The 27,867-nt window shown below is 44.8% G+C and overlaps 1 protein-coding gene and 2 non-coding genes across 7 annotated transcripts; all 3 read left to right on the top strand.

Annotated features, from left to right (window-relative positions):
• Nucleotides 1–52: 52 nt before the first annotated feature.
• On the top strand, nucleotides 53–27,867 carry LOC141213733 (citrate synthase-lysine N-methyltransferase CSKMT, mitochondrial-like). Of its 5 annotated transcripts, XM_073665323.1 has the most exons (4): nucleotides 53–65; nucleotides 1,146–1,179; nucleotides 26,317–26,421; nucleotides 27,083–27,867. In XM_073665323.1, exons 3-4 carry the CDS (start codon nucleotides 26,334–26,336, stop codon nucleotides 27,724–27,726), a joined length of 732 nt encoding a protein of 243 aa, XP_073521424.1. In that variant the 5' UTR covers nucleotides 53–65; nucleotides 1,146–1,179; nucleotides 26,317–26,333; the 3' UTR covers nucleotides 27,727–27,867. The 5 variants fall into 5 exon arrangements, 4 of the variants coding, with proteins under 4 accessions (XP_073521424.1, XP_073521425.1, XP_073521422.1 ...); XM_073665324.1 differs by lacking the exon at nucleotides 1,146–1,179 and having other exon boundaries at nucleotides 57–65; XM_073665321.1 differs by lacking the exons at nucleotides 53–65; nucleotides 1,146–1,179 and adding an exon at nucleotides 11,311–11,388 and having other exon boundaries at nucleotides 27,083–27,864.
• On the top strand, nucleotides 109–242 carry LOC141213749 (small nucleolar RNA SNORA57). The gene has a single exon (XR_012283092.1). It is a non-coding gene; the product is annotated as a small nucleolar RNA SNORA57 (small nucleolar RNA).
• LOC141213748 (small nucleolar RNA SNORA57) lies at nucleotides 11,432–11,565 on the top strand. Its single transcript, XR_012283091.1, has one exon. It is a non-coding gene; the product is annotated as a small nucleolar RNA SNORA57 (small nucleolar RNA).

Genomic DNA, 27,867 nt, shown 5'->3' with positions numbered 1-27,867 from the left:
GCGCGTGATGCGACAGGTATATAAGTGCTGTCCGAACGTGCGTCCTTCTCTTCGTGGTGGGCCAGGTAAGGGGGATAGATGGCGGAAGGGATGTAGGATGGGCTGTTGCCTCCATTTCTTGGCATGCAGGGTGTTGTCTGTACCCCTGTGTGTTATGTGCGGAGGTAGATGATTTCCGGTGCTATGTCTTCGGTGCCAGCTCTTCTCCTGGGCTGGTTCTATCCTCAATCACTGGGACACTTGGTGTTTGGGCCCGGCATGGCGTCTCCTATGTTCTTGATGCAGGTGTTGTAGTAGGTGGCTGCATTCTGGGTTATGTAGGTAGATCATTACTTTATGAGCAATGGTGCAGTAATATCCCATGATCAATATATTTTTATGTAACTACATAATATTAAGCCTTATGTAACAACACCTAATGTGCTGGTGTAGACATTTACTCCATGGGCCTGACCTCTGCAGGGACTGGTGGAATTTTCTGCTGGGGACAACCCTCAAAGGCTTTTATCCTTTACTAAGACTAAAGGGTAATCTTGTCAATGGTTAAAATTGCAAAAAATAAAAAATTGTTTAAAATCCCCCTCCATTCTTTGAAGTATTTTTTAAAATTTAATGTAAGTGGGCAGCTTACAAGGCTAATATAGAGCTTGGAGGGGTTGCTGTACTGTTAGCCAGCAGCATACTATTATCTCCCACTCTTCCTGACCTGTCCCTGTGCTCTTGATACTGTAGAAGGCTCTACTTGCAGTATCTGTAAGAGCAGTGTGGGCCAGATATGCAAAGATGCCTCTGAGCTGGCAGGGGGCGTTGCACTATGGAAGTGAAGAGCTCTTTAGGTGGAAGTGGTCTGTGTCCCATAGGTGGAGGTCTAACACCTGATAGTCCCACTGATCAGAAATTCTTGAGGCCTGAGGAAGAGCAGTGACCAGGGCTGTGCTGTTCCAGCTCTATAAACTGTATATCCACCGATGCAGGACCTGATATCATCTGATCCATGTGAGTGCCAGGTGTTGGACCCCCCCCCCAATCTGAGATTAGATGTACCCCAAGGAAGTTTAGTGTCTCTGTCATGTTCAACCCCTGTAATGTCCTCGCGTGCTATCGTCTTTGTGCTTTGTATTCTAACCCGCGCTGTTTTTTTTCAGATCACCTATACTACTATCAACACTACAAATACAGGTGTGCGCAGAATCTGCGCTGAAGACTGAGTATTTGGGGTTTCTACGTGTGACCTAGGTGTGATGAATGGACTCGTTGACAAGTGGTGTTGCAGTTCTAGAGGTTAAAGGGTATTCCCATTCTAGACCCTTATGACATCCACTGGACTTTCTTTAAATATCTGATGAATGTTGGTTCCATCTCTGGGACCCATGCATCTTGCACATAATGCTGTCTTGCACTTTTCTGAAGCGAATTAGTTATAGGTGCAGCAGATTGGGCCATGGTGCTGAGATAAATGGCCGTCCTTTTAACCGATCAGACTTATATGGTATCATATCGTAATTGAGTAGGGGACACCCCTTTATTGACAAGAAAATTGAATATTAACCTGCTAAGCTCGCTTTATTTGACCACTTGTGGCTGGATGTGTATAGTTTGGCTACTGTGCTTTTACAATGCGTTTAGGCACCGATTCAATGGTCTTGTCGGCGCTTGCATCTGAACCCCCCCCCCCCTGCAAAATGTATGCACCGACGGGGTCATGGGCTATAGTGGTGCCAACAGCAGGAGGGTGGTTGGACGCACTGAACATGTGCCTAAATGCAATGTGAAAGCATCCTTAAGAAATGGCCCTTGGGATTGTGTAACTTACTACTTGTATCATGCAGTGGCCTGCTCTAAGCTTCACATCCCCATGGGTGGTATACTGGTTATTAACTTTGCTCTGCCTTCTCCTGTATTGAAAGACTTGTAAAAACTGGTCTTCAATAAAGCTTCTTGAAAGAAAAGTCTGTTTTTTTTTATTTTTTCCACTTACAAATAGTTTGAACCTTTTATCACACTTTTTTTTTCTTTTCCCTTAAGATTGCATGTGGTGATTACTAATGACAAAGGATAAATGGGGCTGATCGTGGCCCAGTATCGTGCACCATTCCATGGATTGCAAATTGATTGGTACTCGTTACAGGCCACGGAGGACTGATGGGAACAGAACTATTGATGTGATCATTCTGTCCCCATACAGCGTAATGTTATCGGCAGCACATCCTGTTTACAGCAGTGTGATGTGATTGTGTTTTTTTTTTTTTTATGTTTTAAGCAGACCAATAATCTAAAATGGATGTTCATAAATATTCACATAGATTCTGTGTAATTGCACATTAAAGGGGTTGTCTATTCTAAATTGATAAGTCTGCAGCCCAAACCAGCAAACCCCTGCTGCGCACAGTAGACCTATCAATTTAGACAGGACAACCCCTTTAAGACATGTGCCTTAATAGTACGACACGTCATAACCCCCTGCCTGTGATGATGAGCCTTCTGAAAACTTTCTGAAGGGACAGGAACTGTCTCACTGAAATAGAGCCAGTGGCCAGAGTGAAAGTTGCCGAATTATTTTTTGTATGACCTTAAGTATATCCAAGGTCATATCCCTGCATGCCATGCGGGCTCTGTCCACATGACAACTGATCTGATCAGTCACGGGTGGAATCATGATCCACGCGCAGTTAACATGTTAAATGCTGCTGTCAATCTCCAACAGTGGCATTTAAAATGGCTGCACGTTGCTAATCCCACCCATCTGCACCTGAGTCACATGACCGTGGGTTGGCATGACAGCCTGGGGTCTGCAGGAGACCCCTGCAGTTGTCATTGCCAGGATGCTATGAGTGCCACCCAGCAGTCTGCTCATAGCAAGTGAGAATTTATCGGTCGACCATGACGGCACCACGAGACAGGGGATCTGCCCACCAAGGACAGGAAACCTACAGGCTTAAAAGGGGCGGCCCTCTCTCTTGCCTCAGTTTGGTTTCCTGTCCTTGATGGGGTGGGAGGGGGGGGGTCTATAGCAGGCTCATGGAAGACATGTGTTGTGTTGTATTTGGCGACAGCTGTTGAGCAGCGCCCCTATCTGGGATCTGCAGCTACAGTGTCAGATATGCGGGTGCACCCCTATCTGGGGAATGCACAGCATCCTTACACTGGATAGCGGGTGCTGTGCCCCTATCTGGGGTGGCAGCCCTGTCATCTACTACAGCCAGGTCTGTGCCCCTATCTGAGGGGGGGGCTGCCCCTGGACTGATCCTGACTGCAGTGGGACTGTGCCCGTATCCGGGGTGGCAAGCCCACGAATGCCCTAAAGTGGATGGTGGGTTGCGTGGTGTGTCATTCCCATCAACACCCGGTGGAGGATGGCGCTCTGGATATTCTGTGGGGCTGTGCCCCAGTCTGGGGAAGCGGCCCCGTCGGTTCAGCAGAGCCTACCTGGAGTGGCGACTGCTGAAACATCCCAGCGTCCTCTGGGCTCGTGCGGGCGCCGGTGACGTGCATCTAAATTGTAAGTGCGGTATTAACCGTGGTGCTGTCCCTGAGGGGGCGGGGAAAAGAGGATATATAATTTTAAAACGGGTTGTTGAGGGAAGGGTGGAACAGGTGCTATTTAACTGGCTTCCCTGCTTTACTTCTCTATCATGGAGACTGATGGTGGCTTCTGAACTTGCTGCTGCTCACCATCTTCACCATCTCAGCGGCTGTTTGGGGAGGTTCAAAAGGTGTAATGCCCGGTCCTCAGGAAAACTAGGTTCGGCGTCAAAGTCCAGTCATCACAGCTCCAGCAGGATGGATGAATCTGCAGCCTCCACGGAAGGTCCCCCGGCTGAGAAAGGTCTTTCCTCCAAACCGGTACCAGCCTTTTGAGCCGCCTAGGTAAGTGATCTTCGAGAAAGTTCACTTAGTAATGGAGTATCCCTTCTCCCCTTCTGTTATTAATAGGGGAAGAAGTGTGCCTCCAAGACCAAGTATTTTCAATGTGCATTGTGTAACACCATCCTTCCTGACTCGTATCCCAAAAAATTGTCAGTCCTGTATAAATCAGACGCTAGCAGATGAGACCCCTAGTTTGGGCTCAGGATTGAAAACCTTGGTCAAGTCTGAAATTGGTAAAATCCTCTCTAAAAAGGCTAAGGGAAAGGTGGATACAGACTGTGAGATCTCCCTAGCCCCTAATGACTCCTTGTCGTCGGCTTATGAGTTGGACTCGGACAACTCGGCCTCTTCATCATCCAGTTCCTCAGAGTGCTGCGGGTCAGCATTGTTTCCAACTTAATTGAGTTGATGGCTTGATTAAAGCGGTTTGTTCAACCATGGGTATTACAGATGCCAGACCAGAGAAATCAGTCCAGGACGTAATGTTCAGGGGGCTGGGGCAAAGGAAAAGCTTTCCCTTTAACGATAAACTTCAGGATTTGATACGTAGAGAATGGGTGTTCTCCCTCCTTTCTTTAAGAGGAAATGCCCCTTTGAAGACTCAGTTTCTTCCTCCTGCGAGAGCCCCAAAAATAGATGTGGCCATAGCTAAGGCATCTAGACAATCGTCTCTCCCCTTTGATGATATGGGAGCTCTTAAGGACCCTTTGGATAGGAAAGCTGACGCCTTTCTCAAAGGGACCTGGGAAACGTCTGCGGGGGGCCTTAAAACCGGTGGTTGCCACTACTTGTACCGCCAGATCCCTATGGCTGGACCAACTTGAATCCCATATGAAGAATAACGCCCCCCAGGAAAGATTTTCAGATATGTCACTCTTAGAGGGGGCAGCAGTCTTCCTGGCGGATGCCTCTACGGATTCAGTCAGATTGGCAGCAAGGTCAGCCGCCATGTCCAACGCAGCCCGTAGAGCCCTGTGGCTTAAATGTTGGCCAGGTGATATTCAGGCAAGAACGAGACTCTGTACTATACCATGTGAAGGAGAGCATCTTTTTGGGCCTGTTCTGGATGAGATTCTGGATAACGCTAGTGACAAAAAGTAAGGGTTCCCTAGCTTGCCTGTTCCCGCTTATAAACGTCCTTTCCATAGAAGAAGAAGTTTTCTACGAAAGACCACAGAAGGGTCAGGAAAAAATGGGAAGACCGCAGACCGAAAGGTAGAGGGCTCCTATTCGGCTCTTCTCCTTCTAACCTAGGTCCCCGGAAACAGAGTACATGACTCGCAGCCCAGGTAGGGGGGAGGCTGTTGGGCTTCTTACCTGCCTGGACAAAAAATTTTCTGCTAGTAACTGGATCCTTGATCTGGTAGGTTTGGGTCTGAGGTTCGAGTTTCGGCAGCTTCCTCGTGGGAGATTCATCTTGACCCCAATCGGTTCCTCAGTATTGGAGCAGACTGCCCTGCAAGTGGAAGTCCTGGACTTGGGTCTTAAAGCGGTCCTAGTGGAAGTCCCAGCAGCAGAAAAGGGGCTAGGAGTCTACTTGCCTCTTTGGTTTCTAAGCCTTACGGTTCATTTAGGTGCATCATTAACTTAAAAGCCTGTAATAAGTTTTTGATAATTTCCACCTTTTAAAATGGAATCTGTTAAATCAACAAAGTTACTTTTTTCAGGCTGTTACATGGTAGTGTTAGATTTAAGACTCCTATTACCATGTACCTATACATATGTATTTCCAGAAATGCCTTATGGTAGCTTTGATCATAGATGGAGAAGTTAAACATTTCCAGTTTAGAGCCCTACCGTTCGGTCTCGCCATAGCCCCCCCCCCCCCCCCCCGGATATTTACTAAGGTTATAGCGGAGGTCATGACTCATGTTGGGGAACATAACATTTTAATTATCCCTTACCTGGATGATTTCTTGATAGTTGAAGACTAAGCCTCCCAATGTGATAATCACCTAAAATTAGTATCCTCCATCTTAGAAAGTCTGGGCTGGATCCTGAATCTAGAAAAATCTAGGGTCGTGCCTTCAAAAATACAGCAGTTTTTGGGTATTATGCTGGATTCAGACCTTCAAGTATGTTTCCTCGCGGAAGCCAAAAAACAAAAGGTTAAAACTTTAGTAGGGAAAGCATTATCAAACCCGGTCATCTTGTCTTCCTGGGGTTCTGTGGGCACAATACCACTCCAGGGTTCTACAGTGGGACGTTCTACATAATGAGGTTTTGTTAAATGGGTACTTAGAAGGATGAATGTCCTTGTCACCCCAATCAGTTGAGTCCTTGCAGTTGTGGGTGAACAAGGCAAACCTATCACGAGGAGTTCCCTGGGTGTTTAGAGTCACTAAGATAACTGCAACTGATGCAAGCTTCTGTGAGTGGGGGGCCTATCTGGGGGATATGGTGGCCCAGGGGTCCTGGTCAGATGCTGATAATGGTCTTTCCTCCAACACTAAAGAACTTCTAGCAGTGGATAAAGTGATTAATCACTTCTTGCCTTTCCTTCATGATAAAAACGTTAAGATCCTTTCAGATAATAGGATAGCGGTAGCTTATGTGAACCATCAGGGGGGTACACGTTCAGGTTCACTGAGTGACGGATCTTTTTCAGATTTCGGAATGCCATCTCCTTTCCTTAACGGCCCTCCACATCAAAGGAAAAGAAAACAAAGGCAGACTACTTAAGCTGTTATTCTGAGGCAGGACGAATGGGAACTAAAGCAGGACATTTTTTTTTCCCAAATAGTCCGAAGATGGGGGCTTCCGGTGGTAGATCTTTGCCACAAGACTAAATAGAAAGACTGCGCTCTTTTGCTCCCTAAATCCCAGAGAAAACCCCCTAGCAGTGGACGCTCCAAGTAACTAGGGATTTCAGCCTGGCCTATGCCTTTCCCCCATTGAATCTTCTTCCCATGGTCCTAAGAAAGATCAGAGAAGACAAGGCGAGGGTCCTTCTGGTCACCCCCTTTTGGCCCAGGAGGCCCTGGATCTCATGCCTGAGGAACATGTCCATCTCCGATCCTTGGGTCCTGCCCGAGATTCCGGATCTCCTCGGCCAGGGTCCAATAGTCCATCCTCAAGCTCCTGGCCTCCACTTGACGGTGTGGAACTTGAGGTCTCTGTTAGAACGCAAAGGATTCTCCTGAGACCTAGTTGCTACACTAATGCGTAGTAGAAAACCTGTCACTACTAGGATTTACGCTAGAACTTGGAATTTTTTTTTCTTTTTCTGGTTCTACAGTTGGTGAGGGGGCACCAATTGGTAAAATTTTAGAGTTTTTACAGAAGGGCCTCGAGTTTGGGTTGGCAACAAGTACCCTTAAAGTCCAAGTCTCTGCCTTGGGTGCCCTATATAACTGTGACTTGGCAGGAAATTACTGGATTTCTTGCTTTATCAAAGCTGTGTTTAGATCCAGGCATGTTATCAAAAGCAGTTTAGTACCCTGGGATCTAAATTTAGTTCTAAAAGCATTAACTGGTTCACGATTTGAACCAATAGATTCAGCAACCCTTAAGTCCATCTCTCTTTAAAACAGCAGTTCTAATAGCTCTAACATCAGCTAGGAGGATCAGTGATATCCAGGCTCTGTCTTCAGCTTCACCTTCCACTCAGATCCTGGACGATAGAATAATTCTTAAAACTGACCCAGCATATCTCCCTAAAGTAGTTTCCCGTTTCCATAGACTCCAAGAAATAATCCTACCCTCGTTCTGTCCTAATCTAAGTAACCAAAAAGAGGCAGAATTCCATACCTTAGATGTAAGGAGATGTGTGATTAGGTACCTTTCGGTTACCCAGGCTTTCAGGAAAGAAACTAAGAACTATCTCCTACCAAGGGGTTAGAAAGGAGCTTAAGGTTGCTAAGTCCACCATAGCTAGGTGGATCAGGGAGGCTATTACTCTAGCCTATGCCTCCAGCGGTGAGGAAGCGCCACAGGGGTTGAAGGTTCACTCTACACGAGCAGTGGCGACCTTGTGGGCGGAGAAGACGGGTGTCTCGATGAAAGACATATGTAAGGCTGCTACCTGGTCTTCTCAGTCTACTTTCTATAGGCGCTATAGACTGGATTTGGGTGTTTTATCTGACCTCACATTTGGGAGAAGGGTGCTCGAGGCTGTGGTCCCTCCCTAGACTTCATCTCTGTAATTCTCTCGTGGTGCTGTCATGGTCGACCGATAGTTATAAGTTGCTTACCGGTAACGGGATTTTTCGGAGACCATGACAGCACCCTTATATTCCCTCCCTTCACTTTATGGGAGCACTCCTCATTTATTAAAGTTTTTCTCACGTAGTGTTGTATAAAAATATTATTTTTATGGTTGTTTGCTATGTCTACTAACCTGGTGGTCCTCTCAATGCTCTGTAATCCAAACTGAGGTGAGAGAGAGGGCTGCCCCTTTTAAGCCTGTAGGTTTCCGGTCCTTGGTGGGAGTCCTCGTGGTGCTGTCATGGTCTCCGAAAAATCCTGTTACCCGTAAGTAACTTATGACTGTTTGCTACATGCAGCAGGGCTGAAGCCCTGCTAGGTGTAACACAGGCGATCAGATGATCGCAGCTTCAAGTCCCCTGAGGAAGCTATTGAAGCAAGTGTAACGTAAATTTAAAAAAAAAAAAAAAAAAAATATTAAAATATAAAAGTTCAAATCCGCCCCATTCAAAATAAAACAATAATAAAAAAATCAAATATACACACATTTCGGCATCGCTGCGTTCAGAAACGCTCGATTTATCAATATAAAACAAATAATTGATCCGATTGGTAAGCAGCGTAACGAGAAAAAAAAAGTGATCTCTGCAACATGGCAATACAGGCGATCAAATCATGCTATCTACCCTAATATGGCATCAATAAAAACACCAGCTCGGAGTGCAAAAAAAAATAAGCTCTTACCTGGCCCCAGATCCCAAGAAATAAAGACACTATGGGTCTTTGAAAATGGTGTGTGGTTGTTTTTGTTTTTTTTTTTGTTTTGTTTTTTCTCACCGCTTTAAATAAAGAGGCTATACGTCTTTGGTATCTACAAACTCTAGATGACCTGGAGAATCATAATGGCAGGTCAGTTTTAGCATCTAGTGGACATGGTTAAAAAAATAAAATAAAATTGTGGAATTGCACACTTTTTTTCTTTTTTTTTTTTTTGCAATCTCACCACATTTTTTAATTTGGTTTTCCACTGCACAATATGGTAACCAATGGTATCATTCAAAAGTACAACTTGCCCAGCAAAAAAAAAACAAAACAAGCCCTCACATCGCCATATTGACCGAAAAATAAAAAAAGTTATGGCTCTGGGGAAGAGGGGAGCAAAAAACAAAAATGCAAAAACCCAAGGTGGTAAAGGGGTAAATACAGATCATCCTATGGGGGGGAAAAAAAAGCCTTTTTTCATTTAAATGTATATAATAAACCCCACACCAAAAACAACTACATCTAGTATTTTGTATGACCTCCCAGTCTTCTAGGCCGGAATGAACAGGTTGGTGACATAATGTAATATCTATCTTTTTCCATTCTTCAACAACGACCTCTTAAAAGTGTAGCTCCCGACACAAGCACTTGTGCAGCCCCACAGAAGGATACTGCCACCACCATGTTTTACTGGAGGCACCATGCATTTCTTTGTGCTCCTCACATTTGTGATGCCATAGTTTGTTTTGAACAGTCCAGCTGCTATTAAGTGAACGTTGATCTGTCTGTGTTTGCCCAGGGTTTTTATAGGGTAGGCAGGGACGAACAACATTTGGTCGTAAACCCCTGTCTTGTGAATAATCAATGTTCCGTTTATTGGGGGTACTGACCACTGTAGCACTTCTGCATGCACCAGGTTTCCCCCAATATTGGAATTGTGACATGTCCCATTTAAGAGATCACCAGTTCTAGAGAACACTTGAAATTCAATCGCCGGCTCTGTGTGTGTTTTTGACGCTGCATCAAAAACGCAGCATCTTACAGTTCCAGCAATGTGGATAAGATTTATAGAAATCTCCTGCCCACTGTGCTTTTTTTTTTTTTTTTTTTTTTTTTATATATTACTCAGCATGAACTGACCTGCGGCACGTGTTTCAAATGCGCAACATGTCAATGTACGCTTAGTCGTAAGTGTGGATCTTTCCTATAGACTTAAATTAGGTGCAAAAAATCCACAAGTAAAAAACACATGTAATCCGCACATGACTGTGTCAATTAGGTTTTGCCAAATACCAGAAAAAGAGAGCTTTTTTTTATTTTTTTATTCTTCTAAAACATCATCAAAAGGCAAAAGCGGCTTAAAAGTTTATGAAAATGGATATAGTCCAGGTAACAACTTTTTATTTTCCTCTTGATGGAGCAGTGTGAGGCTGGTGATACACCAGTGTATATTCTCTCATCCAAGAAAATAGGAACAACTATGCTAATCACACTCTGAGCAGATTCTCTCAGATGCGGAGAAGAAAAACAGCATTTCTCCATTCTGTCAGTCTGTGAAAATCAGACGGCACTCAGATTTCATCTGAACGCAGTCCAATTTTCTTGAGAAACCTGATGAAGGAGCCGGATCGGCCCCGAAACGCATTGTCTGAATAAATACCTGGTTCTAGCCACGCTCTCCTCCTCATTGGCAGCACTCACCAAGACTGCAATTTTTTTTTCTTGTATAATGAAAATTGCGCAGCACTCAGATTTCATCCGAGTGTGGTCTGATTTTCTTGACTTGCATGGCCCACCGAGTGCAATCTGATGATTTGTCAGATTGCACTCAGACCAAAAGTCCGGCCGTCTGCACAAACCATAAGGGCTTGTTTTAATTATTTTTTGTAGGATGACTTGGATTATTCATTGCCACCTTTTTAAAGTGCGTAAAATATAATTGTTTAACCTGCATCATACAGGCAGCAAAATTTTGCAAAGAAAAACAGCAAAACATGTGTTCATAGCGCCGTATTCTTCATCATAACTTTAAAAAAATAAAAAAAAGTTAGCACTAAATCCGCTGTTGGAAGACTTTTTTTTTTTCACACGTTTTCATGGGCACCAACTTTTTGAACGCTTCTCATTCCAGTTTTTAGGAAGCAGGAGGAACAATAAACAGAGTTCTGCCATGTTTTCTTTTTTAGCTATGGGGTGAAGACTTCCTAAAGATATAGGAAAGAAAGTGAATTAAAGCAAAAGCCGCCAACCAGATTGTGGCTTTTATTTTTCCAAACGCCACTGCATAATGACAACTAGTTCCTGATTGGCTGCTATAAGGATAACTCCTCCATTTCCCCTTGCTCTTGTGTGGGCAACTCTCCCGCCCAAACCCTTGCTGCTGTCGCAGATAGCAATGTGTATTAGGAAAAAACCGAGAGGTTTATACCGTTTTCGGACGGTTGATCTTTCCTCCAGGAGCCATGCTGCTGTCACGTGTGCGCTCCTTGCCTAACAACTTCCGGTTTCTCCTGCGTTCCGAGACTCAGTTTCGATAGCCAATCACGAGTCAGTAAGTGGGCGGGGTATATAAGCGCTGTCCGAGCGCGCGTTCTCATTTTCGTGGTGGGCCAGGTAAAGGGGACGGATGGCGGAAGGGATGTGGGATGGGCTGTTGCCTCCATTTCTTGGCATGCAGGGTGTTGTCTGTACCCCTGTGTGTTATGTGCGGAGGTAGATGATTTCCGGTGCTATGTCTTCGGTGCCAGCTCTTCTCCTGGGCTGGTTCTATCCTCAATCACTGGGACACTTGGTGTTTGGGCCCGGCATGGCGTCTCCTATGTTCTTGATGCAGGTGTTGTAGTAGGTGGCTGCATTCTGGGTTATGTAGGTAGATCACTACTTTATGAGCAATGGTGGAGTAATGTCCCATGATCAATTCATTTTTTGTGTGTAACTACATATTAGGACTTATGTAACAACACCTAATGTGCTGGTGTAGACACATTTGCTGATATCGGCAAGGACTGGTGGAACTTAAGTCTGCTGGAGACAGTCACCAGATGTTACTAAAGGCTTTTACCCTACTAAGATTAAGGGGTTAATCTTGTCATAAATTGGGGATGTACTAAAAAGAATGAAGAAAAAAATAAACCTAATAACTTTTAGATCCACAAATATGGAGGTGTAATAGATTTCTTGTGCATCTTGGACATAAAATGAACATGCAGTATATAGATTATATGTGGATTACAGGGAATAAGCACATCTCACATAGAAACAGGTGTATAGTATATTCTTGATGGGTGAGGAATGAACATGAACTATATGTAGATAATAGGGGAATTAACACATATTCCATATAAACAGGAACGGTGGGAAATGAACATGGATAGATAGATAGTAAGGGAATGGACACATACGTGTATATTATATTTCCTGAGTACACCATATATACAGACTGCTACAACCAGTCTCCAAATTGGTCCTTTCTGAGTCTCTGTGACAGTAACTGTTCTGCCAGAGGATCCAAAACTTAGTCTGAATGGAGCCCAAGTCCATGTCTGCGTACCTGACCCCTGGGGTCAGCGCATGCAGTAACGAGGCTGGCTAGGAGTGGTACCTGGTGGCTACCCGCAACCAAGCTTGACTCCACCATCAGGAGCTCCAGTGAACTCCTGGTAGCCTCTTGGCAACATCCCTCTTAGGCAAGCCGGGCCCCGTGGCACAGTGGGTCCACGAACCACGTGCACTACACACCTGTCTGCCGTCCCTGCCTCTTCTGACAAAAAAAAGTTTTAGTAAATAAACTAGTCATTGAGACGGCTAAAATAATCTCCTGACAGACTTTCACAAAGTGAGATCAGTAGGTACACAATGTAATGTAAAACACTTTGCACGTGTTAAAAGTTTAGTCCCCACCTAACAAGCAGAGAATGCAATATGTACCGGTTTATATGGTATGTGTTCATTTCTGTCACACACGCAGGTAGTGCACATGGTTCATGGACCCATGTTGCCCCGGGCCAGGCTTATCTAGCAGGGGAGTAGCTAATCAGCCATCTGGTTTTCACTAGAGCTCCTGATGGTGGAGTCCGGCTTGAGCTGCAGGTAGGCGCCAGGTACGACTCGTATGCAGTACCCGGTACTGCAGCTGCTGACCCCGGGGGTCAGGTACGCAGACACTGACATGAACTCAAGCTCAATTCAGACTACACTGGTTCTGGATCCTCAGGCAGATTATACACTGAAACATATTCAGACAGGGCTGTATTTGAATACTGGCTATACAGTCCGGGCAACACTGAGTACTGGGATAGGTACACAGGTCTTGGGAAGTGCTTCAGGCACCGCTGACCCAGCTCCATGTTTATGTTCAAGGACCAGGGATTCATGCTCAGGGCGTGGCCACACACAAGGACCAGGGATTCATGCTCAGGGCGTGGCCACACACAAGGACCTGGGATTCAGGCTCAGGGCGTGGCCACACACAAGGACCTGGGATTCAGGCTCAGGGCGTGGCCACACACAAGGACCTGGGATTCAGGCTCAGGGCGTGGCCACACACAAGGACCAGGGATTCAGGCTCAGGGCGTGGCCACACACAAGGACCAGGAATTCAGGCTCAGGGCCTGGCCACACACAAGGGCCAGGGATTAATGCTCAGGGCCTGGCCACACACAAGGACCAGGGGTTCATGCTCAGGGCCTGGCCACACACAAGGACCAGGGGTTCATGCTCGGGGGCCTGGCCACACGCAAGGACCAGGGGTTCATGCTCGGGGGCCTGGCCACACGCAAGGACCAGGGGTTCATGCTCGGGGGCCTGGCCACACGCAAGGACCAGGGGTTCATGCTCGGGGGCCTGGCCACACGCAAGGACCAGGGGTTCATGCTCGGGGGCCTGGCCACACGCAAGGACCAGGGGTTCATGCTCGGGGGCCTGGCCACACGCAAGGACCAGGGGTTCATGCTCGGGGGCCTGGCCACACGCAAGGACCAGGGGTTCATGCTCGGGGGCCTGGCCACACGCAAGGACCAGGGGTCCATGCTCGGGGGCCTGGCCACACGCAAGGACCAGGGGTCCATGCTCGGGGGCCTGGCCACACGCAAGGACCAGGGGTCCATGCTCGGGGGCCTGGCCACACGCAAGGACCAGGGGTCCATGCTCGGGGGCCTGGCCACACGCAAGGACCAGGGGTCCATGCTCGGGGGCCTGGCCACACGCAAGGACCAGGGGTCCATGCTCGGGGGCCTGGCCACACGCAAGGACCAGGGGTCCATGCTCGGGGGCCTGGCCACACGCAAGGACCAGGGGTCCATGCTCGGGGGCCTGGCCACACGCAAGGACCAGGGGTCCATGCTCGGGGGCCTGGCCACACGCAAGGACCAGGGGTCCATGCTCGGGGGCCTGGCCACACGCAAGGAGCAGGGGTTCATGCTCGGGGCCTGGCCACACACAAGGACCTGGCAACAAACAGTTGCACTCTCACACTATGTAGGGAAACCACAGGGGTTACTCAAGCACCTTCGTGTTGGAAAGGGGGCCTTCTATACAAGATGCCAACCAACCATTGGCTGGGAGCATCTTTCAGGTGCGCACGTTGCCCCTTCGAGAACTGGGGAGCGTGCATGCACTTTGCGCTCTTCCGGGAACTGTGGTGCACAGAATGACAGATGGGCAGCTGGGAGCCACGACGAGAACCATGCCACACAGCTTGGGCAATGGACACTGACATGCTCCTTCATGGAGGAGGAAGGGCTATGCAGGGGCGCCAGCATTAGTGTAACAATTTCCCTGTAATCTACATATATTTCATGTTCATTCTCCATCTACAAGGCACAGGGAATATAATATACACCAGTTCATAGGGCATATAGGTTCATTCCCCTATTATCTGCATTTATTTCATGTTCATTCCTCATCCATCAAGCTTTAAATATAATATACACCTGTTTACATGGGATATGTGTTCATTTCCCTGTAATCTACATATATTCCATGATGCACAAGAAATCTTCTGTATAAATTTGATCCAGAAATATGGAGAAGCATATGTTCATTCTCTTTATTTCCTTTCATTCTTTTTAGTATTTCCTCATAAATTGTTAAAATTGCAATAGGCTCAGCAACAAAAAATCTAAGCAACTTAAAAAAAATTTAAAATCCCCCTCTATTCTCAAGAGGGATTTTTTTTCTTAAATTTACTGTTGCCTAGGCTTTGGCTGCCTTAGCAGTCTAGCAACAGTGGCGCTTACAAGGCTGATATAGAGCTTGGAGGGGTTGCTCTACAATTGGCCAGCAGCTCACCATTATCTCCCAGTCTTCCTGACCTGTCCCTGTGCTCTTTTGAGACTGTGGAAGTCTCTACTTGCAGTGTCTGGTAGAGCACCGTGTGGGCCAGATATGCAAAGATGCCTCTAATCTGAGCTGGCAGGGAGCGGTGCACTATGGAAGTCGAGCGCTCCTTAAGGCCCCTTCACACATAACGAGATTGCTAGCGAGATCGTTATTACGTCACGGTTTTGGGATCGCTGGAGCGTCGTTACGTGATCGCTGGGGAGCTGTCAAACATGCAGAACTTCCCAACGATTTCGGCCGCTCCAGCGATCTAACGAACAATCTCGGTGGTCGTTGGGACGCTTTCACACAGCAGCTATTTCAACGATCCACACCTTGATAGGGACTGTACTGTGTCACAAAGGCGTGCATAAAATTACGCAAAATCAAGACTCAGTCGAATAAACGGATATCAACAGCCTGGAGAATTCTGCTAGGAGCTGCAATCCAGCACGGGGTCAGAAACAAAGGATGGAATCGCTATTCTGTTGCCTTCTTTATGCACGGCGGAAAATGAGAACGCTGTAGCGACCACCAATTGGGGACGAGGGGCGCGGAAAAGTCCAATTTATGCACGCCTACGTGTCTCGGTTCTGAATCGCTAACGAGGTCGTTGGTTAGGTGTCACATACAGCGATGCACACTGCCCAGCGGGAGCGCAATGACCCAGGAATGGTCCAGGAAGCTTTGTAACGATCAGCGATCTCACAGCAGGGGCCTGATCGTTGCTACCTGTCAGACATAACAAGATAGCTGTTGCTTCACAAAAAACGTGAAGTATCAACGATCTCGCTAGCGATCTCGTTATGTGTGACTGGGCCTTTAGGAGAAGTTTTCAGGATCAGATCGGTGGGGGGGGGTCTAACACCTGACAGTCCCATTGATCAGCAATTCATTGGGGTGTGAGGAAGTGCCCTGACCAGGGCTGTGCTGCTCCTGCTCTGTAAAACGTACATCCACAGATGCTGGACCTAATATCATCTGATCCATGTGAGTGCCAGATGTTGGACCCCCCCCAAGGAAGTTTATGGTCTTGGTCATGGACAACCCCTCTGATATCCTCACTTTTTGATTTCACGTGTTGTCGTCTGTTTGTGCTTTGTATTCTAACCAGTGCTCTTCTTTTCAGCTTCTTTCAGGAGATCACCTACAGTCCTGCTCATCGTTATTGCCACCTATGAAGTTTAAGTACATAATGTGGAATATCTCCTGAAAAAAATGAATCGAGGGAAAGTTTTTTGTATAGAGCACTTGTGTTAAATACAAAAGATCAAACGATAAGCAATAATTTAAAACCAAAAAACAATGGGAGGGAAAAATAGAAAAACCTAAAGCTTGCTGTGACACTGGTATTGGCACCCTTTACATTAATTTAGTAGGGCAACACATGTTGACTCGCCTGTGGTAAATCACAAGAGATTCACCTGTGATTAATTGTTGGTGCCTGTGTGACATGAATTAGCCAGTGAATGATGACTTTGTTGTTTTAAAAAAGTCACATGGTAGGCCCTGTCCCTCTGTCACCATGGCGAAGACAAAGGAGCTATCCGAGAACATCAGAACTGCTATTATTAGCAAACACAAAACCTCCAAAGGGTATAAGGCCATCTCCAAAGACCTTGATATCCCAGTGTCTACAGTGCGCAATGATATTAAGAAGTTTACCACTTATGGAACTGTCCAGAACCTCCCAGGACGTGGGAGAAAGCGGAAAATTGATAAGAGATGCCTTCGAAAGTTGGTACGAATGGTGGAAAAAACACCACGTCAAACATCCAAAGACCTGAAGGCCAGCCTGGAACAGTCTGGGGTCATGGTTTCAAGAAGTACCATACGCCGCACACTTAACCAAGCGGAACTTTATGGATTAAGGCCAAGGAAGAACCCATTGCTGAAGAAAAGAAATTTGCCAAAGAGTACCTTGATAAACCACAGAACATTTTCTCAGAAGGATTGTAGACAGCTGAAACAAGAATAGAGCTTTTTGGCAATGCAAAGCAATAGTTTGTAGACGGCGCAATGAAGCTTATAAGGAAAAGAACACCTTACCAACAGTTAAGCATGGTGGAGGAGCCGTAATGCTGTGAGATTGCTATGCTGCATCTGGTACTGGAGGCTGTGATTGTATCACAGGAATCATGAAATCAGAGAATTATCAAGAGATTGTAGAGCGAAATGTCCCACCCAGTGTAACAACTTGGTTTGAGTTTAAGATCATGGATCATCCAGCAAGACACTGATCCAAAACATACATCCAAAAGTACACCGGAATGGTTGAAAAAGGAAAAAATGAACTGTTTTAAAATGGTCAACAATGAGTTTTGACCTCAATTCCATTGAAAATCTTTGGGGTGAGTGGAAATCTGTGATTGGGGAAAGAACCCTGCAAACATTCAAGAGCCTGGAACAAACTGCAAAGGAAGAGTGGGAGAAAATTGCAGCTGAGAAGTGCAAGAAGCTTATAGATGGCTACAAGAAATGTTTGGAGGCTGTCAGCAATACCAAAGGGTGTGCAACTATTAATTAGGGGGCCTTTATTGCTGCATGTGCTGTTTATTCTTTGTTTTTCAACTTCCATGTTGCAGTTTCAAAGTTTTATTGTTGGAATACTTTGGACCACTAAAAAAATCCAGAGGAAATAACTGGTACATTTCCATTTATTTCTGAAGATATTGTACAGTCTGAAAAAAATGAAGGGGTGCCAATAATGGGGACCAGCACTATGCTATTAGGAAGACTACAAATTCTGACTTGTATGCAGAATCTGCGCTGAAGACAGAGGATTTGGGGTTTGTACGTGTGACCTAGGTGTGGCAAATTGACTCCTTGACAAATTTTGCAGAAGTTTTAGTGGTTAAAGGAGTATTCCCATCCTAGACCCTTATGACCTATCCACAGGACTTTCTGTAAATAACTGATAAATGTCTGTTCAATCTTTGGGACCCATGAATCTTGCACATAATGCTGACTTGCACTGTGCATGCAGGGCTCTGCTTACTTCTATGGGAGCCTCTGGGGGTTAGTTGGGTGGGGGGTGGTACTGTGAAGTTAGATGGCCTTCCTTTTAACCCATCAGACACTTATATAGTATCATAACGTGTTGGGAACACCCCTTTAACTATTGAGAATTTCTATTTAATAGATGCTAATCTCCCTTTATTTGACCACTTGTGGCTGGACGTGTATAGTTTGTATACTGTTGAAGGTTAGGAAATAACCCTTGGTTTTGTGTAACTTCCTACTTGTATCATGCTGTGGCCTGCTCTAATCTAGAAGAAAGCTTTTGGCCCCTTCACATCCACATGGGTGGTTTACTGGTCATTACTGTAATTTTGATCTGCCTTATCCTGTATTAAAATACTTGTACAAACTAATCTTTAATAAAGCTTCCTTTAAGAAAAAGGGTCTGGTTTTTATTTTTTCCACTTACGAATAGTATCAAACTTTTATCACTTTTTGTTTCCTTGAAGTATTGCATGCAGTGATTACTAATATGACAAAGGATAAATGAGGCTGATCGTGGCCCAGTATCGTGCACCAGTCCATGAATTGCAAATTGATTGGTACTCGTTACAGATCATGTAGGACTGATGGGAACAGAACTATTGATGGGACCAGTCTGTCCCCATACAGCACATCCTGTTTACAGCAGTGTGATTTGCTGCTGATTGTTGGTGATCCTTTTTTTTTTTTTTTAAACCAGCTAATAATCAGAGATGAGTGTTCTTGAATATTCATGCAGATTCTGTAATTGCACCTTTTTTTTTTAAAGGGGTTGTCCAGTCTAAATCTATAAGTCTGCAGTCACTGTGTGATTGCAGACTTGTGAATCTGTCCAACTGCAGTGATGTATGCATAACACACTCCAGCCACAACCCATCTCATGGCTGCAGCCTCGCTCCATACTCTTCAGTGGGCATGGCCTCACTCAATGCCATAGCCCTGTCACTAGATGGGGCATTGCCTCACTCCATACAAGTGTTTGGAACGAGGCCGCACCCACCAGACGGGTTCTGGCCGGGAGTATGTATAAGGCATACATCATGGGGAATCCCTGCAGCGCAGTGTGTGCGCTCTGTTGGGACTCATAGGTCTGCTGTCACTGACTGCAGACCAGACTTATCATTTTAGACCTGATAACCCCTTTAAGGTTGAACTACCACAAGTTTATGCTGCTGTGGGGCAACAGACGTTCACAAAACTCAGCATTTTACCGTTCTAGCAAAGTGTAAGGTGTTTTTTTTTTTTTTTTTTTTTTTTTTAACACTGCGTAATGTGACCTAAAATCCACAACCTGTCAATTTCTCTTGCGGGAACGCTGCGTTTTCGTACAGGTTTTCACCATAGAATTGCATTAGATGTAGAAAATTAATGTGCTTTTAAGGTTTATGCTACTACAAAAATGTAATCTATCACATTTTTTTTATTTTGTCAAATACCTCTGAAGTATCAAACAAAAACTGAACTGAAAAAAACTAGCTGTATGCAATATAGGAGCATGTTCACATTGACCATTAAACAGACAAAACTTAAAGAAACAAAATAAATACCCTGCTGTGAGTAAAAGCTATAGTGCCTATAAATAACATGGGGGACTTGGTAAACTCTGTTTTGATTGAAAAAAACAAACCACATGAAAGCCATCCCAACAGCACCAAGGTGTAACCAAATTTGGGATGGTCCAAACTTCTAGTTTTAAAACTTACAATGCGTCAGTGATGGTCCTACTCAGTCCTTATTCACACAGGACATCATTGGCACATGGTGTCAGGAATTCTGTTGCCTTCTACAGTTTGACCACCAGTGGCCTCTATTGTTCACTTTAATAATTGTGCTGCAGTTTCACTCCTTACCACTGGAGGCTGCTGTTGTGTTCTACAATTGCCCTTTTCAAAGATAATGGATTCTGAACCTATGGAATCCATCTTGTTTCCTGTTTTGGCCTACTTAAAGCTGATAAATCTTTCATTGCTTGAGTATGGTCTAGCTCAGGGGTCCTCAAACTACGGCCCGCAGGCCACACGCGGCCCGCGGAGGACTTTTATCCGGCCCACCGGGCTATGGGCGGAGGAGAGGGGAGCAGTGTCAGCGCCCGCCCTTCTCCCCCGCTTGCTCAGGGCCCCGGCAGGTGGATACTTGCCTCTCCCCGTGCCTCCGCAGATCCGCTGTCTTCCTGCTCTGTGCTTCCTGTGACGTCTCAGGTCAGAGGGTGCGGTGACGTCTTTACACCGTGCCGTCACAGGCAGCGCAGAGCGGGACGACGCCGCCGCGACGCTGGAGTCCAGACCAGAGTAGAGCAGCGGCAGCAAGTGAGGTGAGTATGATTCTTTTTTTTTAATTTTTATAATGTATGGAGGCATAGGTCATTATATGGGGGGTGACATCCTGCATAGGGCATTATATGGGGGGGGTGACATGCTGCATGGGGCATTATATGGGGGGGGTGACATGCTGCATGGGGCATTATATGGGGGGGTGACATGCTGCATGGGCCATTATATGGGGGGTGACATGCTGCATGGGCCATTATAAAGACAGGGGAGCGATATCTTGCATGTGGCATTATATGGGGGGGGGGGTGACATGCTGCATGGGGCGTTATATGGGGGGGTGACATGCTGCATGGGGCATTATAAAGACAGGGGAGTGATATCCTGCATGGGGCATTATATGGGGGGGATGACATGCTGCATGGGCCATTATATGGGGGGGTGACATGCTGCATGGGCCATTATATGGGGGGGTGACATGCTGCATGGGCCATTATATGGGGGGGTGACATGTTGCATGGGGCATTATAAAGACAGGGGAGTGATATCCTGCATGTGGCATTATATGGGGGGGGTGACATGCTGCATGGGGCGTTATATGGGGGGGTGACATGCTGCATGGGACATTATAAAGACAGGAGTGATATCCTGCATGTGGCATTATATGGGGGGGTGACATGCTGCATGGGGCATTATATGGGGTGATGAGATCCTGCATGGGGCATTATATGGGGGGGTGACATGCTGCATGTGGTATTATATGGGGGGGTGACATGCTGCATGGGGCATTATATGGGGGTGACATGCTGCATGGGGCATTATAAAGACAGGGGAGTGATATCCTGCATGTGGCATTATATGGGGGGGGGGGGGGTGACATGCTGCATGGGGCATTATAAGGGGTGGAACTGCCTGCATATGGCATTATAAGGGGGAAACAGCCTGCCTATTGGGAACATTTGGAGAAGTAAAGCCAGTATCCACTAAATAGTGTGTGGAAGGCACCGCTCACACTAATAAAGAACAGAAATACCGCTTAAAGTGCAAATTGTATTTATTTTTTATTGTACCTGCCTATTGAGGACCTATGCTGCCTATTGGGTACAGTTATCTACCTATTGAAATACCGGTTGATTTAACTTTACCTGTTCTTCATTTTAAATATTGTATTTGTTCCTGTATTGTTTTTTTTTACTACAAAATAAGATATGTGCAGTGTGCATAGTAATTTGTTCATAGTTTTTTTTTTTTAAAACTATATTCCGGCCCTCCAGTGGTCTGAGGGACCGTGAACTGGCCCCCTGTTTAAAAAGTTTGAGGACCCCTGGTCTAGCTGTTAGCTTGGCTTCAGTCTCCAGCTCCTGAACATTCTTACCCAGTCTGTTCTAATTTATCTACGGATTGTTTCCTACAACTCCTTGCTATCTCCGAGAACTTCTACTACTGCTTGCTGTTCCTGCTTGTGCTCCTGGTTTCCAGCAGTACTACGCCAGTATCGCAACACATGGGTAAGGTTTTAATACTAGAGGTTGGGACCATTTCGATTTGGGTTCACCTTGTCGTGGTGGGATGGCGTTTACGCTTTTTTTTTTTTTCTTCAAAAACTTTTTACTAAGGCCCCCATGTTATTTTTATGCACTATTGCATTTAATTTAATTGCAGGGTATATGTTTATTTTGTTTCTCTTTGATACTGACAACCCAACAAAGAATTTTACAACGTTACATACAAAAAGTGACCTGAATTGCTAAAGAGGTGCGGAAAACCTGCAACATTAACAGCTCCCCAAATACTTGTGGTAGGATCGTTGCCTAAAAATAACCTATATACCATAGCTGTAAATATTGAAAGGGATGTGTGATCTGGGAGAAAATGGAAATTCTGAGTTGGCACCACTGTGCCGTTTTGAACGTGTCATTTGACAACCCTGATAAAGGGCAAATGTCTGGAATAGTGCTACATGTTCAGCACATTGTTGTGGTGTTTTTTTTTGTTTTGGTTTGTTTTTTTTACTGAATTGGAAAACTGCTGTTTTTGAAAACTGAAGCATGTCACTTCTTTGAGCAGTTTTTCACCCATAGAAAGCAATGAATAAGTGCAAAAAACACAGGTATAGATTTTTACTTTGCTTTTAGTGAAAAAAGAAGGTACAGTAGTATGTGAAACACTTATTTTTGTAATTTTTCCCAAGTTTAAACCATAGTGTCTTGGTCTCGTCACCTGGGAATGACAGTTAGGACTAGTACAGTTTAATTTAGTGATAGGTGAAAAGTAAACATTGGCTGACCAAGGTGTGAGATTGAACAATACCTGATCAACTCAAGGGCTGACCAAAGTGTGGAAAGTAAACACTGTCCTACAAACTCAATGTACTGCCAATATCTTTGGTAAACTATTCCCGACCAATTCACCCCCACCTGCTGTTAAATTTGTAATTGTGTATTTTTTCATGAACTTTTTTGTTCAGAATAATCACTATATTTTTCAAACCAATCTTTTTCCACTAAATAATTTGATCAAATTGCCCTTTTTTTTTCTCAAAAAATAGTTTTATTGTTTCACATGTCTTGCATTGCTGACCTGTGTTCATGCTTCGGTGGTGAAAGCAAAGCTGAACTTTGGGATCTTTAAAACGCAGCAAAACCTGCATTTTGTAAGCAGCTTCTACCTTTTAAAAAATTTGCTGGCAGTATTTTTTCCTGGAGTGTATTTGACTTTTCCAACTTTTTTTTTTTTTTTTTTTTTAAACCTCAAGGTCGAATGTGCCTGAAAGACGCCATGTGCATATATCCTTTTCCAAATCATGCTCTTGATATGCTGTTTCCCATGACCTTCAGTAGCTAAACACACAATAAAAATAATCATGCCCATCAAAGCTAAAAACTCACTAACTGCGCCATATTATGTATTTTGGACACTTTCCATGTTAAAATTCAGTCATTTTGCAGTTTTTACACTGGTCACTGGGGCTATTGCAACACTCGTACTTCTCTTTCTTTAAGGACATGCACATGTACATTAGCAGCAATGAATAGACTGACTCAATCTTTTGTATTGCAGTGTCTAATGAGTGTGTGCAATGGTCATTAGGGAGGGGGAGCAGATGCGTGACATCACCTATGATGGCTGGATCCTGAGTTATCAGCTGTATATAAAGGTGTTACCGGTTATTGTAATCCTGCCTGTGATGATAATGAGCCTGCTGAAAGCTCTTCCAGAAAGAACAGGAAGCATATGACTAAAATAGAGCCAGTGGCTAGTGTGAAAGTTTCAGAATTTAATACAGATCATCCTCTTGTTAAAACACTTTTTTTTTTTTTTTTCATTTATATGTAACAAACACCTGATTTAAAAATGGGTAAATTTCTGATATTGCTTTTAAAAGCATAAAAAAAAACCCTCAAAACCTGGCTAAACTTCAATTGTATGAAAGTAGTCTTCTTTACCCTAGCACTTAGTGCAGTTATGACAATATAGTGAAGCTGCCTCACCAAGGATCTAAGGAATGAATGCTCCTATTCATCGTGTGTTTTGCACAAATATAAACTGGAGAGTTTCATATGTATCTGCCATGAGTGTAATATACTGCCTTAAAGGGGTTGTCGCTATTACAACCAAGCACATTCCGACCAGATGTGTCCGACTTACCTCAATTGGCTTGTATTGAGTGAGTCCATGCACGTCTAGTCAGCACGTGACCGCATGCATGGAAAGCGTATACTTGCCGCTCACGCTTTTCACACTGGAAAATGCTGAGAATTACATCTGCTGTTACATAAAGTGACTGTATCCAAAGACAGGACAACCCCTTTTAAAATACACTAGTTTCATTTTGGGCGGTGGCGGCCTCCAATATTCTGTAACTCTTTCAGGCTAACATCTAGAGAAGCTTTGGTCTGAGACCACTGCTTGATTGGATAGTGTTGTCCTACTACATTGTGTCAATTTGAGTCTTTTTAGAGCTGAATGGAAAAATGTATGTACACCCCCTTTCAAAAGTAAGATTTAAATAAATATCTCACTGAACACAAGAACAATTTCCCAAACTGATAAGGTGGGGTTTTATAGAACTTTTTTTTAACCCAAAACATGAAAGTAAGGTTAATATAACTTTCATTATAAAATCTTTATTTTTAACTCAAATTAGTTGATTCAAAAAAACTGATTACAGCCTACATCAAAACCAGCTACATCTAGTATTTTGTATGGCCTCCCAGTCTTCTAGGCCGGAATGAACAAGTTGGTGACAGCTTTTTCCATTGTTCAAGAACGAGCTCTTTCATAGCCTGGATGGAGAGTGATGACAACTTCTCTTTTCAGACTTACCCATAGGTCTTTGGTTGGGTTCAGATCAAGAGACACTTGGCCACTGAATCACTTTCACCCTGTTCAGAAATGCAACAGATGTGGGTTTTGGATCATTATGTTGGAAAAATGCACGTCTACCAAGGGCACAGAGTACTGGCAGCATCTTCTCTTTCAAGAGAGAGCAGCACATCTGTGAATTTATAATGGCATCAATGAAATGTAGCTCCCGACACCAGCAGCCCCACATAAGGACACTGCCACCACCATGTTTCACTGTAGGCAACATGCATTTTTTTGTGCTCCTCACCTTTGTGATGCCATAGTTTTGTTTTGAAGACATCATTTCCAAAAACATGTATCTTTGTCTCCTGACTCCAGAGTATAGAGTCCTGGTAATCTTAATATTTATCAGCATAGGCCCTCACAAATTGAAGGCTGAATTTTTTTTGTGCATGGGGTTTAGGAGGGGCTTTCTTCGTGGACAAACCCCATGCATGTCATTCCTCTGCGGTGTATGTTGTATTGCGTCACAGTAAACACTCACCCGTTTGGCTTTCTACTTCCTTAGTTAACTGCAATGAACCTGCATGTGGACTTTCTTCCACCCTGCTCGCAAGACGCTCCTGTTTAGGTGCTAACTAGTGTTGAGCGAGTATGTTCTATTAACCCTTTTGCCGAGTATGCTCGGGCCGAGCTCCAAGTATTTATAGCTGCTCGTATTTATAGCTGCTCGATGATATGGTTGAATCGCTCCCGTGTGCATGATTTGCAACTGTTAGACATTCCTCACATGTAATAAAACTGTCACAGTTGCAAATCATGCACACGGGAGCGATTCAACCATATCACCGAGCAGCTGTAAATACTCGGAGCTCGGCCCGAGCATACTCGGACAGAACATGCTCGCTCAACACTAGTGCTAACGTCCATGGTCGGCTTGGACATTTGTGAGATGGTTGCTGTTCCATCTTTGTTACATTTTTGTATCACTTTTTTGCTCCAGTATTCTGACTGATAAATCTTTGCTGATCATCTTGTAGCCTTTCCCTTTTTTTGGGTAAAGAAATTAATTTCTTTCTCGGGTCTTGTGACATTTCTCTTCCATGTGGTGCCATTGTTGACAGCATGAAATGGGAAGGGGTTTTCTTTTAGTAACACCCTGTTATAGTCACCTGTGTAATGAATAATTCGACTTACCTGTGGTTGAATTCTTGTTAAAGGGGTTGTCCACTACTAGACCAGCCCCTTGTAATAACAACCACACGAGAGCCCCGGGACCACTGGAACAGCGCCGGCACGGGAGGTAAATATAGGCTTTTTTATTTTATCTGGGCCAAACATTTAGATCGAGAAGGGGTTGTCCTAGTAGTGGACAACCACTTTAATTATAATTTTGTAGTCTAAACTTTGGCTTTGCTCCTAAGACTTTTATTGGGGTGTACTCCTTTTTGCCACATGGTCTTGAATGAATGTTAGGAAAATTACTTTTTTGGATGCGCTATCAATGGCTCTACATTTGTAGGAGTATTTTGTAGTATGCATCCCATAGAAAATGTTGATTTTGAAAGAAAGCTCTAAATGTTTTTTGACAAATCTGTTTGGGTGTACTCATTTATGCTGAGCACTGTATATCCTTGATCCACAGACCAGTTGCTCCCTGTGATGTTCAGGCTTCATCGCATGCTGGTATTATGTCTGCGCAAGCCACTAGTGCAAAGATTTGGGACAAATGGCGACAGAATACATGGAGGTTGGTACAAATTTTCAGCTTTGCTTTTATTTTGGTAACCTATTTTGAGCGTTTGTCGTAGACTTTGGTACTGATGGCCAATTCTAAGGTAGGTCATCAATATCAGATCGATGGGGTCCGACACCTGGGACCACCACTGATCAGCTGTTTGCAAGTTCCCACGGTGTGCAGAAGTAAACATTGTGTGGAACGCTGTACACCGTATTGCAGTTGTGCTTGGGTAATGCAGCACCGCTCCTATTAACGTCACTGGGAGCCTGAGCTCTAGTATCTGAGACTGGTCATTCAACCATGTCTGAAGCTGTGGTGTCCCAGCTTTGAACACTATGAGAATTTGCAAGTAGATGATCAATGGGCATGCTGGGTGTTGGCCCAAAATAACTGTTCAAACCTAGCACAGGTGCACGGTGCACCCTTGGCATGACCAAGGACAGCTTCCCACTTTACACTTAGATCTACCCTCCTTTGGCTCCTGTAAAGCCAGAACTGTCGATTAAGGTAGAGGGGGAGAAGAGATAAATGCCAAAACGTAGGTGGAAAGGGGTAATGAATTACTTGGCCACACCAAGGGTGCACCGCGCTCCTGTGTTAGGTTTGAACAGTCATTCTGTGCTCAATCTTTTTAGCTGGTAACATTATATTTTCTAATCTCATTTTGCAGATAGCCTTCGTCACAGTATGGGCAGCAGCTTGACGTGGGATAACATTTACTCTAGTAAGGACGCATCGCATTTTGACTGGTTCTGTAACTATAAAGACTTGCGTGGTCTTCTGCTCCCGCTTATACAGGAGATGGCCCCCACTACGCAACACTCAGGGCAACCATTGCATGTGCTGGATCTGGGATGCGGCACCTCCGATGTTGGACTTGGTCTGTTTCGTGACTCTTCTGTTCCACTACTGATCTCCTGCGTGGATCGGTCACAACCTGCAGTTCTTGCTATGAAAGATCAATTTATGCAAGGACTTGTTATTCCCGAGCATCGAGGTTCTCGTCTGGACTACATCGAAGGTGACGTGACGGATCTACGCGACGTCCCGTCTGGCAGCGTATCGCTTGTATTAGATAAAGGAACCTCCGACGCGCTCTTGCGCTCAGGAACAGAACAAGCACAAAGACTGGTGCAGGAGGCGCTTCGAGTTCTGCAGATCGGAGGAAAATTGCTTCAGCTCACAGATGAAGATCCTGACGCTCGACTTTCCTTTTTAGAGAAAGCCGGAGCAGGACCAGACGTGACGTTTCATGATATTGGCGATAAGGATGTTATGTCGTATTATGTCTACATTGTGACCCGATCCTCATAAAGTCTCCAACATGATGGTATCTTGAAGTGGCAACACAACAAATTAAAAAAAAAAAAAAAAAAAAAAAATGAATCTTGTTTCTAAATTAGCTGGGAAATATTAAAGGAAATGCAAAAATAATAATAATAAAAAAAAATTCCT

Source organism: Phyllobates terribilis, unplaced genomic scaffold, assembly GCF_046119375.1.
Source record: "Phyllobates terribilis strain yellow unplaced genomic scaffold, ASM4611937v1 Scaffold_211__1_contigs__length_3443825, whole genome shotgun sequence".
Taxonomy (NCBI): Eukaryota; Metazoa; Chordata; class Amphibia; order Anura; family Dendrobatidae; genus Phyllobates; species Phyllobates terribilis.
The sequence above is the reverse complement of the archived record's forward strand: the minus strand, read 5'-3'. Positions and strand labels throughout refer to the sequence as shown.

Excerpts from the sequence above, each read along its gene's own strand:
- LOC141213733 (XM_073665323.1), top strand. The coding sequence starts at position 26,334 with ATGTTCAGGCTTCATCGCATGCTGGTATTATGTCTGCGCAAGCCACTA. Across the intron at positions 26,422-27,082 it reads TGGCGACAGAATACATGGAG|ATAGCCTTCGTCACAGTATG; the intron begins GTTGGTACAAAT and ends CTCATTTTGCAG.